This window comes from Phocoena phocoena, chromosome X, assembly GCF_963924675.1.
Source record: "Phocoena phocoena chromosome X, mPhoPho1.1, whole genome shotgun sequence".
Taxonomy (NCBI): Eukaryota; Metazoa; Chordata; class Mammalia; order Artiodactyla; family Phocoenidae; genus Phocoena; species Phocoena phocoena.
In genome coordinates, this window is record NC_089240.1 from 95,368,035 (window position 1) to 95,386,984 (window position 18,950).

The 18,950-nt window shown below is 41.1% G+C and overlaps 1 protein-coding gene across 1 annotated transcript in view; it reads right to left on the bottom strand.

Annotated features, from left to right (window-relative positions):
* The window catches only part of AMOT (angiomotin), a 41,967-nt gene that overhangs the window by 12,817 nt on the left and 10,200 nt on the right, over positions 1-18,950 (bottom strand). Inside the window, exons 3-5 of the mRNA XM_065900646.1 lie at positions 16,664-16,808; positions 15,814-15,906; positions 13,144-13,289 (exon numbers count right to left, since the gene is read on the bottom strand). Of these exons, the coding sequence (XP_065756718.1) occupies positions 13,144-13,289; positions 15,814-15,906; positions 16,664-16,808 (384 nt within the window). The remainder of the gene's footprint in view (positions 1-13,143; positions 13,290-15,813; positions 15,907-16,663; positions 16,809-18,950) is intronic.

An 18,950-nucleotide genomic window follows, 5' to 3' on the forward strand; every position in this document is an offset into this window, starting at 1 on the left:
GTCCCGCGTGCCGCAATGAAGATCCCGCATGCTGCAACTAAGACGTGGTGTAGCCAAAAAAAAAAAAAAAAAAAACAGTGAAGCTGCCATGCAATGGTTCATCTTTAGTCTCTTTATTGACCAGCACTGCCCCCCCACCCCCAGTTCTTATTACAAGAACACAGGTCACTCGTGATTTCTGCCTCACTCATGAGCCTGAGTTGATAACATTGGACCGTAATCTCTCAACTATCACTCTGGGACCTTTAAAGATATCTAAAGATGCAAAGTAATGAATCAAATCTAAGACTAAATGAGATCAAATATGATTCTTCCTCTTTGCAAGCTTATGAACCATAACCAAAAACAAAGATAGAAGCAGGTTGGGACTAAGAGTTTGAGTTCTTTGTACCCTTGTAACTTCCAAGGCAAATTCCATCATGGTAAATCCCCGACTCCGTTGAAATGAAGGAATGAAGAGCATTTCAGAGCTTTTTAAAGAAGGCATACATACCCTCAACACCTAAGAAGATAGGGGAAAGTGCAGCCTTCCCAAATTGTTAGGAATGAGCATATGGTGCTTCTTCATACCTATAATACTTGTGCGGGTGCCTCTCTTGCTAATAAAATCAACGCATGGACTCTTTCTAAAGTAGAAATTCTTCCAAGCTGGTCACATCTGTTATTATTATTTTCGTGAAACCTGCGGTTAGGGATACTCTCATTATTAAGATTTAAATGTGAAAATATTATTGATAACATGGTCCAAAGGAAATTCAAGAATTCAGCTCAACTCTAACTTTCCAACAAATTCTCAAGCCCTTGAGATACCTAGATAGACAGTTGCAATGTAAGAGGTTACCCACTTTACCAGCACTGCCCACATCCATTTAGCTGGGGCCAGAGCAGCAGAACCAACCTGACACCCTCATTGCAGAAACCAGGTAAGACCTTCGTGGTAATGGGTCCAAATCACTGCTCTCTAGAATGTCCACTCAGACAGCAATGGCATGTGCTAATGGGGAAACTCTCCTTGTCTTATAACTGCTCTCTCTCCAAATTAGAATTGCTGAACTTTCTCTAGGTGGAAGAAAACTTATATTTTCCTACCAGACTTGCATTATGCCTTGCCTAGGTGACTGGGAAAACTTTAAAAATTCGTGCTACACTTCTTGACATTTCCTTTCATTCCAAGGCCTAGTTCAATCTAGCCTTGTAAACCAGTTGAGGTGAGTTATAAGTCTAAATGTTTTTATCCATTAGACCTTTCCCTAGTTAATAAAAGAAACAAAAATTGCCATTCTCATCCTCTCGATAAGCTTAAACCTTTCTTTCCTGGGAAATGCGACTATTTGTAATAACACTGACTAGGGCAATCAAGACCTTTAGGCCATGGATGCCTCTGCCTTCCTATTTGCTAAGCTTTGAATAACTGAAGAGCAGGAAATATCCTCTATCCTTTGCCTTTTGGGTTCTATAATCCTGATGAGCTATTTAAAGTTGAATGCACTTATTTGTGAATCGCTCTGAAAACCCTAGGGGAGCAGTGCGATGTTAATGCAGACAGTGTTAACTATAATTACTGAGGCTTACAGGAGTTATACTTAAAGGCAATTAAAGTTAGATAGTATGCAGTTCTTGCCTTGATGGTAAAGTACTGCAACGTAAGCTCAGAGAACTGAAAAATAAGCAGTCAGGACTAGGTGTATTTCTCTATGCCCTGCCCTTCTTGAGAAAGGAATCCTCAGTGTCTTAGCTAAGGAATCCCCAGCAGTGGAAGTCACTGAGCCAACTGTCTGGAAGGGAAAAGCAATAAAGGCCCAGAGAGTTTTCTGAGTTGGCTGAAGATAGTCACACGAGTCAGACAACTTCCACAAACCAGGCCAAGGAAAATCCCATCATGCTTTGCCACTGGGATGATTTTCCACAAGGTACCAGGACCTCTATTGTTGGCACAATTCTTCTACTTCCTTTTTTTTTGCATATCTTTTTTTTATTGTGCAAAGTGCCAATCTATTATGCCAGCAGATCCAAATAACAATCTAGTAGTATGGAAAATCAAGGACATTTGCAGATATTAAAACCAAGAGTCACGGACATTAAAGTCCCCAAAATAACTATTTTAATAAGAGAGAAAATTTTACAACATAATATCCAAATGCCCAGGAATTTTTCCAGATAATTTAAAAATTCACCAAACACTTTGCCTATCATAGTTTTCTCTGAGGGAAACTTTTACATCTTCCCTAACGAATGTCTTAACTTTATGTCCAATTGTGAATCACAATACCCATATACAGGACCAAGAAAAAGTGCGGCTCAACCATAAACACCAAGATCACCTAGTAAATGCTTAATACCTAGGTAATTTAGGGTACAAAAGGACAACTGTTGGAAGCTACCAGTGCAAGACCCTATAAAGATGCAATCCACAAAGTAGGCTATCTTCTAAGTTACATATTCTATGTTTTCTAGATCTCATCTATACATAGAAAAGAACAAAGGTCTATGCGGCTTATTAACACCTGTACTATCCTGAACTTTATATGTTTCACTTTTTCCTTCATTATGGTAAATCCCCTTTTCTGCCTCTCTTCTATAAACTTATCTCCTGTGCTAAGTTCCTCAAATGTTAGCTCAGTAATTAAGACATCCTAGATCCCCAACTTCACCTTTCAATGCCATCAGAAATGTCAATGGTTCCTTCTAGGTAAAGAGAGAGGCCATACAGTAAAATTGTTAAGGTCATGAGCTCTGGCCTCAGGCTACCCCAGTCCAAATGTTGGCTCCCCACTTACTAGGTATGCAACCTGAGGAAAGCTACTTAATCTCCCTGAACTTCCCTTTACTCATTCATACATAACATAGAGATGATGATAATTTGATATACCTCTAAAAGGAGCAAATGAGATAACAAATGAAGTGCTTAGTAGAGTGTCCGGCACAAAAAGTGCACAGAGTTTTCTTTTTTAAAGAAAAAGTTAATCCCAAGTCACACATACTCTAGTCCTCTCAACATTGAACATTCATTCCAGATAGCCTTGACATGGTTCTCATTATCTCAATAACTCTAATTAACACACCAATTAAGACATTAAAAACACAGCTATTTTTCCCCAGGAAGACATATAACACTAGGCCTCAAACCCTTCATGCAACAGAGCTTCAGATATATTTTTTTTGTTTTTTTTTTTTTGCGGTACGCGGGCCTCTCACTGTTGTGGCCTCTCCCGTTGCGGAGCACAGGCTCCGGACGTTCAGGCTCAGCGGCCATGGCTCACGGGCCCAGCTGCTCCGCGGCATATGGGATCTTCCCGGACTGGGGCACGAACCCGTGTCCCCTGCATCGGCAGGCGGACTCTCAACCACTACGCCACCAGGGAAGCCCCGAGCTTCAGATATCTTTATAGGGCAAGGCCTTTCATTGGAGATACAATTAGAAGAGAGTACTGAGTAGCTGCAAGGACACCATATTCTCTCAAAATGACACGATTTAGAGGGCACCTCCACTTTGTGAGAGATACTTTACCTATAGTCAAAGGTACTGTTCAACTAAAGACACTTAGGCAGAGCTCATTCCCTGCCACACACACATGCGCGCGCGCGCGCACACACACACACACACACACACACACACACACACACACACCAGGAATTTCTATTTGACAGCAAATTGAAAGGTAAAGGAACAAGGTGGCAATCAGGAGACTTGGGTTCTTGTCTTAGCTCTGTTTTTAATAGTAATTTGCTTCCCTGTTCTCAGCCTCAGAGTCCCCATTTGTTAAAAAAAAATGATGGGGGTTTTGGGGGGTCAGCAAACCAAAATGGTCAGCAGTGGGCCAAATCCAGCCATGCCCATTCATTTACCTATTGGTTAGGGCTGCCTCCCTGCCATAATGGCAGAGTTGAGCAGTTGCAGTTGCAAAAGAAACTCTACGGTCCACAAAACTGAAAATATGTACTAACTGAAAATATATACTATCTGGTCCTTTATAGATAAGGTGCCAGCCCTTGGAGTGATTTTCAAACTGTGTTCCACAGTCCTAGTGTTCTAAGGAGTGCTTCAGAAGCCACTACAATGGGTGAGTTGTATCAAGTGGCTCCACTTTTATGTGTTTTACAATGAGGGTTCTACATAAAAATTTCAAAGAAAAGACTGTTACATCTTTGAAGATACATATGAATATCCAGTTGACCCTTGAACAGCACGGGGGTTAGGGGTGCTGACCCTCCCTGCAGTTGAAAATCCATGTATAACTTTATAGTCAGCCCTCCATATATGCGGTTCCTCCATATCCACAGTTCCATATCCAGGGATTCAACCAATGGCAGATCGTGTAGTACTATAGTATTTACTACTGAAAATGTCTGCATATAAGTGGATTCACACAGTTCAAACCAGTGTTGTTCAAGGGTCTACTGTATATATGTTCTTGTGCTTTGTCTTTTTGCCCTAAAGAGTGGGCTTCCCATCTTACCTCACTCCATCATCTTTTCACACTTGACACTTCAGCATAGTTAAATAACTTTAGGTTCCCAAGGACCCCCTTGTATTTTAGCCCTCATTGCCTTTGGATATGGCATTCTCTCTCTTAGGAACGCCTTGCCCACTAGGTTTTAAGAAGTTTAGAAAAAACAACAAAAAAACAGCAACAGTAGGATAGGCAGATGTCTATCTAATAGTCTTTCAATTCACAAATATTTTATGAATCTAAGCTTCCCCTTTTCATCTTCAACACTGACCAGTAACTAAGGGGACTGGACAAAATGGGATCCTAGAAATCTGTATAGGCATATTCTTGGAGGTAAAAAAAAACCCATAAAAGTCCTGCCTTCGTTTGTGTGTATGTACATGTAAGAGACAGATCACATAAGGTGTGTACTCTCCATAGGATCCTAGATGATTTATTTTTCTATGCCTTTAGTGTTCAAGGAAGTGGAAGTTCACTTGAAAAGTTTCTAAAGCCAAGGTAGTGGTTCTGGTGTAGAGACAAGTACCCACAGATCTCTAGAAGGAGCCAGAACCGAGTTCCCTCTAGATACTCAGTGAATGGGGGAACTCATTCCATCCATTTAAATTTTCTTACCAAATGCCAATTTTCAAAAACCTGTCAAAACCCCCCTTCCCTAGCTTCCCTAAACCTGTGTTCTCCTAACATGGTTCCTTAAATCATTCTTACTTTCTGTCTTGATCTTTTAGACCCACCTTCCCTTCCAATTTCATCCCCATCTCCTGCTATACCCCAAAGGTCCAATCTATGGTAGTTTACTCTTTTACCTCTATACTGATGGTTCTTAACTGGGGGTGATTTTATCCCCAGGGAACATTTAGCAATGTGTGGAGACATTTTTGGTTGTTACATCTGGGGGTAGGTTGCTATTGGTATCTTGTGACTGGAAGCCAAGGATACTGCTCAACAACCCCACCATGCACAGGACAGCCTCCTCCGTCACTATCACCAAAGAATTATCTGGCCCCGAATGTCAATAATGCTGAGGTTGAGAAACCTTGCTCTCCACTTCAGCACTACTGGAGATTTCCTTCATGCCACAATTCTCACAACTGCTTATATTCATATTTTAATGTTATTATGACTCTCTTTAGTCACGGACCCCTAGCTGAGGGCAAGATTTCTCACTCTGAAACAATGTGCCCCAATGTGCTTTCATCTTTATCCAAACTGATATCCCTTCAATAGTTCAGCCATTATAATCATTTGTCCTGTTTTTCCAGTCTCCAAATCTTGGAATTATTGTCCTTTCTTCCCTCTTTCCTTTGACCACCATATCCAATCTGTCACTATATCTTAATTTTAAATAACATCTCTCATATTCTTTCATTTCCTTATATTTTCATAGCCTACATAGTTTAAGTCCTTATTTCACAACTAAATGATTAGAATAATAACCTAATAGATCTTCTTACTTTGTTGCCCTCTCCCATCTACACACAAGCACATATGCACAGATGAATACACACACACACACACACACACACACACACACGCACACGCACAGTCAGTCCATCTGACATACAATTGCTATAACAGACTTGCTCAAGTAGAACGTTATGGCACTGCCTTATTTAAGAACAAAAGCAATCTACTGCTAGCACATCCACTGAACTACTATTGATTAGGTACCTACTATATATCGAAGGCAACTTTACACCTCCTCTCTCACTTCTTTAGACCACAGCTATTCTTTCTCATCCATATTTTAAACCACTTGGTATTTTTCAATTCACCCCCCTATCTACTGTCTCATTGTCCCCTGTCCATCCTAGATATGCCTCTTAGAAATGCCTTTGTCAATGTTCTAGGCTCCTACTGCCTTACAATTCTACCAGGCCTACTATGCAAATGATCAGCCTTTGTATTAGTCTGATCATTTCTTCATCCTTCCTCACCATATCAGTAAACTCTCAAGGAGTTCTTCCTGAATAATCTTACCTGACCCTGATCACTGCTTTTCCCTAGAGCCTCTTATAACGTGCACTCTATTAGCAGTCATTTTATAAGATTTTGTTCAAGTGTGGATTCATTCATTCAACAGATATTTACTAAATGTTTATCACACATCAGGCCCTATTCTACATCTGAGAGCAGTAGTGATGCAATGGGAGGCAAGACAAAGTCTGTGCCCCATTGAAGGGCAGTACCCCATAAGCCACTTGAGGATAGGGCCCTCTATTTTCCTTCATATCTCTCTTAGGTTCTAGATCTAGTTCATTTTTCACTACACTCTTGGTGACCAGTTAATATTAAATAACTGTCAAATACAAAAACAAGAATGAGCATAGCTTAGCTGTAACAGTGAAAATATAAAAATAATAAACACACACATTCATAAATGTATTCACTTTGCTTGGAAAGTCAAGATAAGGGTTTCAGATCATTCCTATTAAGAGATAAGTTTTTAAAGGGGAGTCATAAAATTGGGAGGAAGAACAGCAGGAAGGCAACCTATTGAAGAATAGAGCAAATACTCTTGAGCTCAATCAATCATGTTTTTCCATTGCACTTCTGCAATAATTTGAACCCATTCCCAAGCATTTGGCAGATCTCTTAACCCCCTTCTGACTCAGGAAAATCTGATCCCTGCAAATGAATACCACGTGATGGCATCTCTTCCCTCCTTCCAACAACTGCAGATGTCTTTCAAATTTATTTTTTCAAGGATGGCTATACACAAAATTACCTCTAGGGCCCCTAAAGCTACCCATTTGTCTCAGCCATTTGTAAGGAAGTGATTTAATCATCGACCTTCTCCATTTATTCACTGGCAGACAAAGCATAGTATAGGATATTTTGGAATTAAGAGATCTGGGTTTTCTTCTAGATGTATTACTAACTGTATAAACTGTCTGCACTTTAATTTCCTACTCTACTGAAACTTCCAAGCTTCATTGTGGGGATGTAGTAAGTATTTGGAAATATTTTTGAAAGGTTAAAACTACATGGTAGGAATGAACACAGAGGATTTTTCGCACAGTGAAAATATTCTGTATGATACCATAATGATGTATACATGTAATTACATACATTTACCAAGCCCACAGAATGTATACTACCAAGAGTGAACCCTAATGTACACTATGGACTTTGGGTGATTATGTGTCAATGTAGGTTCATCAGCTGTAACAAATGTACCCCTCTGGTGGGGGAAGGTGATAACAGGGGAGGCTGTGCATATGTGGCAGCAATGAGTATATGGGGAAGTCTCTGTACCTGTCCCTCAATTTTGCTGTGAACATAAAACTGCCCTAAAAAAGTAAAGTCTTAATAAATAATAAAAATATATAATATGGATAGAGGGGGTGGGCTACTATTATTAGGTAGATGAACACCAACATATACCCACACTCTGATGACTAAAGGACATTGAGACCAATAATACAGAACTAAGTCCAGTGTCACAGAGGCCATCCTTCATTATGTCTGGTTTTCATCTTCCCTTCTATCACCCAGAACTCCAAACACTTATGGTGTCACAAATGTCACAACTGAAGTGTACTTTCTTTGCTCCTCTCCTTCATACAACTAAGTTATATGTTACTCCATGAGCCTTCAGTGATTTCCATTTGATCTTATTTAGCCTTGCCCAGGAGCCCACGGCTCCAAGTAAGAGTTCCCTCTGAAGCAATTTGGTAACACTACCCTGGTATTAGCAAGTTGCCTGTGTCCACTGCCAAGAAGCTGTGGTCTACTGGTAGATATTAAAAGAATTGAAGAGTAAAAAAAAAAAAAAACCACGCCTAGAAACTTTCTACCAAGGGAATGGAGTTCATTCTCTTAAGGAGGCTAAAGAAAAATACACAAGACTTTCAATTTGGGAATTTCAAAAGCCAAAATCATAGGAAAAACTGAGAAAATCAAGCTTTGAGAAGTAGCTCCACCTCTATTGGGGGTGGGGAACATAATTTTTTATACTGAGTGGAGCAATACCTACTTCAAAGAAAATATGCTGCCATAAATATGGGAAAAGTCATCCTTAGATGAAATGCCCTTCAAATAAGTCAACAGAACACTCTGGAAGATTCCTGGGTAGATATGTATTTTATCTGAATTCCTATCAATACTCTCAATGCACACATAATTCATACCCTCAGATCTTCTATCACATTTATAATCCATTATAACAATTGTATGAGTTTTACCTATACCAACAAAATCCTACTGTTTGAGGATTATTTTGGATTAGACATATAAATGTCTATGCCTAGGACATCTTCCTCTAATATTGGGAAAGAAGGAGACTAGTTATGGTGCTGTGTGGATAGGTGTGATAACAGAAAATCATGTATCTCTAAAACCAAAGAGACAAATCAAATAAATGGCAAGAGATCTAGAAATAAGAGAAAATATGAACCATGAAGAATAATGGTGGAAATGAGGTGAAACAATATGAATTTAGTTTTGGAGAACTGAGAGGAGTGGCAAAATGACTCTGGAAAATGCACTGCCACTAAGAGATTTCACTGCAATGTCTAAATGTCTGCACCAGACATTGCAGTTGAGAAAAGGTTAACACTTGGGTCCTTTTTTCCCCTGAATCTCTGTGGCTGTCAATCTAGCCTAAAGCCAAAGAACAAGGCTCACTGGCTCTTTCTGCCAGCCCTCCCACATTTCGCTCTATCCCTTCCTATGCACTCTGCTCAGTAAGCAGCCCACCCGCAGCATCTTCCCTCTTTGATCTTGCCAGGGCCTTTTTCCCACCATCCCTGAAACAATTACCCAAGCAGTGGCTCGGCTCTGGATCATCATAAGACAGCAGCCGGCCAGAAGCCTGGGCTGCCTTGAGCCTTGTGAGTGGATATGCCAGGCATCTGTCAAAACTCTCCAGTGAGGTCAAATTAGTGGGGGGCAGAGGGAGGTCTCTTTGAATGGGAGAATACCATGGTTGCTGTAGGACACAGAATTCTTTTGACTTGGAGTTTAATGAACCTCCACTTCAACAGGACCTACGTGTCCCGAAAGATAAGGGCAGGGATGGAAAGGCACCATTTACGCCAGCCAGCTTCCTGCTGCATAAGCTGTAGATTGGTGGCAAGACCTGGATTATAGTGAATCACCAAAAAACAGGTCTGCTCTTTAGAGTGCTATCCCCTTCTCAGCAAGATACCGTATCCCTTGATGTCAGCAGAGCAGGGTCTGTGAGAGAATCTGTGCTGAACTTGGAAGAGGAAGGAAGTTGTGATTGCAGGAGAAAGTTCTCTGTAAGCCTGAGGCACCATTTCTGTATAGAGCTTAGAGCACAGTGAATGTTGAGTGTCATGGGCAAAAGACTTGATAGGATTAAAAAGATGGAATGGATTTTAGGAAAAGTATCTAAATGAGGACCTTGTAAAGAGAAAGACATAAATATATGCAAGAGTCTTCAGACCATTAAAGTAGTCATAACCGTTCCCTAACCATCTTTTTTTTTTTTATTGAGATATAAATGACTTGTAACATTGCATGAGTTTCGGGTGTACAACATAATGAGTCAATATATGTGTCAACCTGACCATCTTGATGCAACGCAAAATAGTTAAACCTGAGTGGCCTTGCACTTAGTAGGCTAAGAAAATACTCCCTAGAATAAAGGCTTAATTTGGAAAAGTTCCCCTAATTCTCATTTGCTAAGTAGACTAGAGAGGTTTTCCCTAGAAGAACTTCTAAGGAAAATGCATGGTGCCATTTGTAAGCCATAACTAAATTATCTGTTTCTATGAGACATAGGCAGGCATCTGACATATCCCTCTGCCTTCCAACATGACCTGACTTGAGCCATCTCCAACAGATAGAGGGATATATTTTCTATTTGTGAATACTCTTATTGATTTAGAAATGCTCACTAATTTTGTGAAGGAATCACAATGAAGAAACCTTACTAGATTAGTTCCAGGGCTACCTACTCACCTTAAATACCTCCTAAACGTTCTGTACTTAAAAATTTTACCCCAGGAAAAATGAGACCTAGTGAGGGTTGAGTCACAGCAAAAAAGCAAAACTTCAGTTATCAATTCCTGTCTTTGAAGATAAAGGAAAGGAATGTTTTCCTTTGAATATTATGGAGAAGATAGGACAAATACCACCCAGGAGCAGACTCAGCTCTGATAGGCTACTAAAATGAAAAGGAAAATAGGAATCTGTGGATTTTGCCTGAGATGTGGTTTAAAGCCCCTATATGTGCTAGAGGTGATCTGGCTTGAGAGTCTGGAAGGCATTACATGGCCTCTGCCTCTGATTCCACTGGGTAGAAGCTTGCTCTCCCCATCAAAGGTTCCGCCTCCTTTAGCAACAGCAACTCAGAATTTCCCAACAACTAGACTCCATGCAAAAGGACAGGTTGGATGAGGACTAAAAAATTAACAATAATTGATGAGTTCATGTGAGATATCTCTGACCACTAGATGCCATCATTCAATCCTAGCCCAATATTTAGAGCTTCTTCTTTAAATTGTAAATCTACATATTTTGGAGCAGGGCCTTGGAAAATGACTAAAAATCTCTGGAACAAATTCCCAGAAAAGCCTCAGAAGTCTGAAGTCAGAAATATATGTCAGGCAACTGTTTCAGTGAGGGCTGCCCGGTGGGAACTACAGATTAAGATCCTCTCCGTACAAGTATACTATTTCCATGATTAACAACCAGTTACCACTGAGCCCTCAGACACTGCAAACCAAGATGGTTGCAGAATCTTTGTTTCCATTTATCTCCAACTGGAGGGGCACCCTTCCAGGAGGGGCAGTGGGGCTGTTTATATACCCCAATCTCAAAGCAGTCCAGACAAGCTTCTCATAGTCTGTTGAAAAACAGGGGTCCAATGGGTAAAGCAATTTCTTTTCAAATTAAAAGATGCAGAGGTTACTAAATCTGAACAGGCGCCCACATTTTCTCTTTGGGAGTGGAACCAAAGGATGATTCAGACAGGGAGACAGGCAGCAGGGTCTAGGGAATGAAGAGTCATGAGATTCCAGTTTTATTCCTGGCTCTGCCCAAGACTTGCCATGTGACCACGAGCAAACTACTCAGCGGGTCTCTCAGTTTTCCCTTCTCTAAAAGAATACAGTCTTATCCCTGTCCTGTAATTTACTCTGTCATTTCCTTGCAAAAAGGGAAAAGAAGGGAATATATGAGGTATGGCGAAGGGCTGGCTAAAGGGTGTGCTAAGCTCTTAAGACCTGGACACCAAGCATGTACAAGTATCCCTCATTTTCAATAAAGCAACTTGGCAGTATTTCTGATCTAGACAACTGATGAAGCAGAACATCAGCCTGACTTTATACAACCTGAAGTTTAACAATTAAGCAATTCAGGTTAAAGGACATCATAGGTTAGATGGCATCACCTACTAGAAAATCATGCCCACAATATAGCTCCAACAAGTGTGTTAACACCCACGAAAGAAATCAAAGGATATCTGTAAGTCGGGAGATCTTTAAGAACTAGACATTCTTACTAAGGGAGAGGAAGCAGGCAATGAATGAGAGTAGGAAAGATACCTCACCTGCAATAGCCAGAATGCTCAAGGTTTGGTCACTAAACACTTTTTTGTAATCTCAAGTTTATAAAGAGTTCAGCTTCTTATAATGGAGGCTATTTTTTTCTTTTAAAACAATTCCAATTTTAGAAGAGACAAGTCAGTGAGATGTGAAATTTTCTTTACCAAGTTACATTTTAGCATCATTTTTTTGCTGGAATATACCCGTTCCCTGAAGTGCAAAACATCTAAGACCTAGTAGTACTCCAATACAATGACAACTGACATCCAAGATTAATGAATGACAGGCCAGCAGCAAAGTTCCCTCTATTTCATATAAGCACAGCTTAGTGTTGCAATTGAGTAACATCTACATTGAGAGTAATCAGATACATATTAATCAGATGCTTAGTAGTTTGGGGGCCCTTGCATTTGTCAAGGAAAGGCTCCATCCTTGCACACAAATAACTGAGAACTTCACCCTACCACATACCTACATTCCAGAACCTAGCCAGTAAGAGCCAGGGCAGAGCTCTTGGCCTACCATAAACTGTAAATGGTCCTTGGATCCCATCCTGTGCCAGGCACCCCAAGATTGCTTCTATTCAAAAATCAATCTGCAAAATAAATCCAACAAGAGGCATAGCCCTCAAGATTCATTTTTTTGCCTGAGAGGACCAACTTCCCACTGAGCATAGGGAGACAAGGACCATTCTGATTTCAACATCCTTGGAGAACCTTAAAAGTGTGTGTGTGTGTGTGTGTATGTATACATACATACACACACGTGTACATATACATATGTAAGTATATATATATATATATATATATATATATATATATATATATATATATATATATAATCTGTCATAGGCTTAATTTAAGGCAGGGCTAGGTACACAGTCAGAACTTAGGGAAGGCGGGTGGTTAGCTTATTATATGAATGAGCAAATGAAAATTTATCCTTGACCTTGGTGACTTTCTAATCTGGAGCAAAAAGAAGGAACTTGAAGAGAAGAAAAAACAAATCAAAGTCTACTCACATCAGCACAGTTATAACTAGAAGTAGCAGATGGCACCTTCCTGTTGGGGGATGATGCAGCTGCCAGTTCGCCAAAGTGGGGGGCCCCCAGTGCCCTTGGTTCCCCAGCTCTTCTACCCTTAGGCTCATATGCTACCCGAGGAAACTACACATACCTCTTCCTCCAGCTTTACCACCTTGGCCTGGGCGTTGCTCAGGGCCTGGTCTCGGATTTCAATGTGTCGCCTTTGGTCCTCGTTGGTAGAACGGGCAGTGGCCAGCTCCGCTTCCAGTTTCTCCTTCTCCCGTTGGCTCTCCTTATCTATCAGGACATGAAATATCAATACTGCCATTCCAGAGCTAGCTCAAAACCTTACCTGAGCAAAACTGACAATAATCCCCATTACTAGACGCTCTAGTGTTCTCACACACAGCCACAAGAACCAGGACACCAAGATCTGGACTCTTATCACTGGCTCTACCACTAACTTGCTGTATAAATTCGGAAGTCACTTAACAATGGTGGTTGTGCAGAAGCAGTGAGAAAGTAGATGTAAAAAGTGTTGTGGAAGGTATTATACAAAGAAGAATATACACACATACACATACACACACACACACACACATATGTCAGAAGAACAGGTAGGCTTGTCTCCTCAATTTTATTTCTCAGTCTTGTCTTGGCCAATGAGCAATTGAGCCTCCACAAATTTTCCCCATTGTTTCCTCATGACAGTATATTAAATTGATATAAAAATGGTATTTCGTAAAATGCATAAAACCTTTACTCACTAACATGATTTTCTAACTGAGGTCAATCCATGATCACATTGTAGCTACAGATGACCATGACACATGTAGTTATGCCTCATGCCTTTCTAGGTCCCTCCCCTTTTAACTAGGACAGACCTCATACCAGAAACTCAAATGAGAGGTTTTGATTCTCATTGGGAGGTAGAGTGCCCTTCCTCTCAAGACATTGATATATAAGTTTGTAGGAAAGACTTTAATAGGACAGCCTCACCTTCCTTCCCACTCTGACTTTACATATCTATTCAGATGTACCTTGGGAAGAAATAAACATTTGTTGAATACTTATTGCATACCGAGTATTGTACTAAGTTAATCCTCAGAACAACCATACACGGCAGGTGTTGTATTATTCTCTTCTCCATCGTGCATATGAAAAAACAGAGCCTCTGAGGGCTTGAGTAACTTGTACCAGGTCCCACAATTGGAGAGTAAGTAGTGGAGCCCACACTTAAGGCCAGGTTGTTCTAAGCCTTTTATACTGTACCACACGGCCTTCTCCTAGGATTGCATTGGTCTGGCCTCTCTAGGGGGCCTTTTCAAGAGGGCTTTCTTGGCTCCTGACACACTTCCAACCCTGTGGCGCCCTGTTGACGCCCAAAGGCAAAAGAAATTAAAGTCATGTCCTCTTCCCTGCCTACTAGGTAGAGTCCACTTTTCCCTTCTAGAACCATTTGACAGTCTTTCACCCTGCTGTGAATACAATTTGACCTACTAAATTACCACATTTTATAAACCAGCAGCAGAACTCCTAGGACACCTGAAATACCATCTCCATGCAGGGAGAAGTGTGAAGTAGCAGATCCAGGGCCAAGAATCCATACATTTTCTGTTTTGTTTTATGCTGGGAGGCTGCCACCCTCTCCACCAGTGAAGTAGCTTCCGAGGTAACTGTGACACTGCAAAAGCAACTTCACAACAATTTACACTAAACACTGATGACACCAGAAAAACTACATTCCTTTCTCTAAGACATACTGACAGAGGAACAGGAGGCTCAGGGAAATGAGGAAGAAAAAAAAAGTCCTAGTTCTAAAGCCAAAGCACAAGAGAACAACCCAGGAAGGGAGGGAGATATTGTTAAGTGAAGATCAAACAAATTGTAAAAGCTGACTGGAAGCCGCATGGAATGACTTGAAAGGGACATGTGGAGGCCCAGCAAAGATGGGGCCTGACTGACAAGTCCCCACCAAGCGCCCTCCAGCTGGGAACCACACTGGTGGAGGCTAGGGGTAGGGGATACCAACTATGGGCATCTGCAGGAGTCAGGGTAGATCATCTGTTTTCCCCGAAATTCACTCTCCCTATGGACTCAATCCACTGTGTAGTTTTTATTGCTGGTTTTACTGTGGCAATTGGAAAGAATGAGGCATTGTCTAGCTGGGTGGAGTCCATTAGGGACCCGATAAAGAAGAAGATTAATTCATTGTCAGGGTCCTAGGAGTATTTCCAGACAAAGGAAACACTATTAGGAGGAAGACATAGCTCTGCCCTCCCCCACACCCTCCAACTCCACACCAGAGTCACTAGTTGAGGCCTTAGCAGCGGTCTCCCTCCAGCTACCCTTGCAATCCCCCAACATGGAATGATATGATACAATACAGGGTGTTTAAGGGAGCCCCAGGTACAAGTTGGGTATTCTAAGCACTAATCATTAATCCTGCATGTTAATCCCATCTCTTCCAGAGCCAACACATGCAGCCTTCAATGATAAATCCCTTCAATATTAAGGAACCCCAAGTTTATCAAGGTCCTTTTCAGCTAGCATGACAAAAAGCAGGGATTCCAAGGGGCTTCTCTGTTTCAATACAGAAGGAGTTATGTTGATGTGACTAGATGTTGCAGCAAGCAGCCTTCTTGGCCGGAAGGAAAAGAACACAATCTCCCAACTTCATGCTTGAACAGGAAAAAGAATCCTTAGATGACATTCACTCTGCCCTGGCTGTTCTAGAAGGCTAAATAGAACTGTGTAACCTTTTCATACACCTCACTCCCACCCACATATTAATACCTGCTGCTGAAGCTTTCAGACTTACTTTTTGCAAAGAGCTGAGAGATGGTTTTTCTGGTATCTTCTGACCCCTCATATTCCTTCTCTGCAAGCTGCTTGTTGGCCGTCTCTAGACGCTCTGTGGAATTTGGAGACAATCAACAGGGCCCTAAGGACAAACTTCCAAGCACATGCTATTTGCCCTCTAAACAGTGATCTTGGGCAAAACAAGCCTGTCTCTTCTTGTTACACAAGAAGGGGTGACACAGATATAGGTTTGCAAATGTGGATCCCAAAACCATACTAGACCATGACGGGGAAGGAGGAGGTGAGTACTTTAATACTTTCACTCCTCACTGACAAAACCTTAGTGCGGATTTCTAAATTCCAACCAAGGAATCCATCCCTGAATATATGATAGCTTTCATTCACCAGGAAAAAAAAATCATCAAAGTTATTACAAAATCTTTAAACCTGGAAAGGAAGAGAGGTAATACAGACTATGGGGACAGGCCAAGTGGGTCCAGGAGACCCGGGAGGGATACTGTCTGATTCACACATCAGTTCATCCCACTTCGATTAAGAAAGCTTAGGACCAGACACTATTGTAGTCACGAAAACCTAGCCTGGTCTATGCTCTGCAATTTGCTGACTATCCTAGTGGGCTGGACAAGACCTAGAAGCCTCGCCATGTGTTCCTTAGCTTAGCCCTTCCCTTCACCATCCTTTTTTTTAAATTGAAGTGACTCAGTTATACATATTTACATATACATATGGTTTATCACAGGATATTGAATATACTTCTCTATGCTATACAGTAGGACCTCGTTGTTTACAGTAGGACCTTATTGTTCCCTTCACCATCTTGACTGATGCTTCAGAAGTGATTCCCTCACCTCTCAGATCCCTGTTGAAGTCATGCATCCTTCGAATCTCGCCCTCAAGCTTGTTTCTCATGGCTTTCTCCAGGGCCTCTCTTTTGGAGGATGACTTCACAAGGTTCTCATATGCCTCTGAGACACGCTGGATTTCTGTCTCCACCTGAACAACAACAAAAATGAAAGATAGTGATGATGACAGGAAGTTGATGGGGAAGACGATCTGAAAACATATATGTAAATTCTTAATGACAACTTCTCCCAGGGCTTTACAGATGGCCAGGAGGCAAGCATACCACAGTCAGATGAGAAAAGTTTCCTGGAAGAATTTCTAAGTTCAACTTTGAGCTCAGTAATTAACTCACCAGGTCACGAGATTTCCTCAGGTTAAAAACAAATACATGTTTCTGCCTTCAGAGAAGGTGGTAAGAGAGGATAAATTTCATAAGTATAGCTATAAATGATTTTCCTTTCCAAATAAGAATTTCTTAATTTTGAAAATATTAATAATAATGTATATAGTTATTGCAGAGTGTTCAAAGGGCTTTCATATGTTTATTTCAATCCGGGATGATATTGGCCTACACAAGGGTACCTCTCCCCATTTTAGCAGAGAGAAGACTTCAACGGCCTTTTCTAGAGCAAGTCAGTGGGAGAGGTGAACCCTAAAAACCCGAAGCCTCAGCCTCATGTAGTTAGTTCAGTTCAATTTAACAAACATTTGCCAGGGGCCAAGTATTACAAGAACTCTTTAAAGCACTGTAGGGTGTGTAGATATGAATGAGGACATTATAACTGCCCTCAAGAAGCTTTCAGTCTAATCAAGTAAAAGAATATAGGGAAAGATACATTATTAAGAAAAGTAGGAGTAAAGTTATAAAGTGTAGGGGAGGAAGAGGTTATTCCTGCTTGGGGGTGAAGTGAGAGGAGAAGAATTTCAGGGAGGAGGTGGCATTTAGAGTCGGATCCTGAAAGCTGGGTCAGATTTCAATGAGCAGAGGTGAGGGGAAGGGTATTCTATTCTGAGTGAGCGAATGCATTCCCAGAATGACCAGTAGTCTCGTTTGGCTGGACGCTGTGGGGTACACAGGGGGAAGCTGGTAAGATCTGGCTGCAAAGACAGATTGGAGTCAGATCATAAAAGGGCTTTAATGCCAGGCATTTGGACTTTATCCCGTAGTCAGTGGGAAACCAGAACAGATTTTTTAACAGAAACTCACGATCAGAGTTGTTAACAGAAACTCATGATCAGAGTTGTGTTTTATGACACCCCAGCAAATCTTGTAAAAGGGAAACACACACACACACACACACACACACAAAACCTCAAAGAGAGGGTCCTGCCCTGAATCAGCCCAAATCTGGAAGAAAATAAGAAATTAGACTCCAGAGTCTTTCTGGAACCAGTAGAGTTTCATTGCACATATCACAACCACAGAGATATTTGCATATGATTTGTATAAGATAAGTAAACCTCATGGCCTATTAAGCAATTTTCAAATAAAATTTGACTCCTGCAACCATTCTGCATTCCTTCTCAGCTTTCCACTATCCTCCTTAACAAAGCTCAGGGTACTTTATGGGGAGAAATATCAGGCCCCCCGTGGGAGACTCGGAGAAAGGTGGGGTTACCAAACAACTTAGATTCCACCTGTCCCAGCTCCAAAATGATGCCTGAGGCAGGACTGCCTGCAAACAAATGAGGATTACACCACAGAAAAGAGCAGACTTGAGAGTGTTTTTCTCCTTGCAGATGGCACCAAGATAGCAGCACAGAAGGTGAAAACTGGTGAATGGCATTTAGAGACAAGATCTGCAAGGCCTGAGCCTGATAAAGCTTTTGCATGAAATTCAAGTGCTCAGTAGAGAAAATACACATTTCCATTTGAAAGAGCGGGCTTGGTATTGGGCAGCCTTTAGGGTACAAGGGTTTCCAGTGCCCCATAGAATGCCACACCTGGAAGGCAGTCCCCATTTTTTGTTTGTTTGTTTATGGTTTTTTATTGAATTATATTTGATGTACAATATTATGTTACAGGTGTACAATATAGTGATTCCCAATTTTTAAAGGTTATACTCCATTTATAGTTACTATAAAATATTGGCTATATTCCCTGTGGTGTACAATATATCCTTGTAGCTTTTAAAAAATATTATTTATTTTATTTATTTTTGGCTGCTTTGGGTCTTCGTTGCTATGCGCGGCCTTCTCTAGTTGTGGCAAGCAGGGGCTACTCTTCTTTGCGGTGTGTGGGCTTCTCACTGCGGTGGCTTCTCTTGTTGCAGAGCATGGGCTCTAGGCACG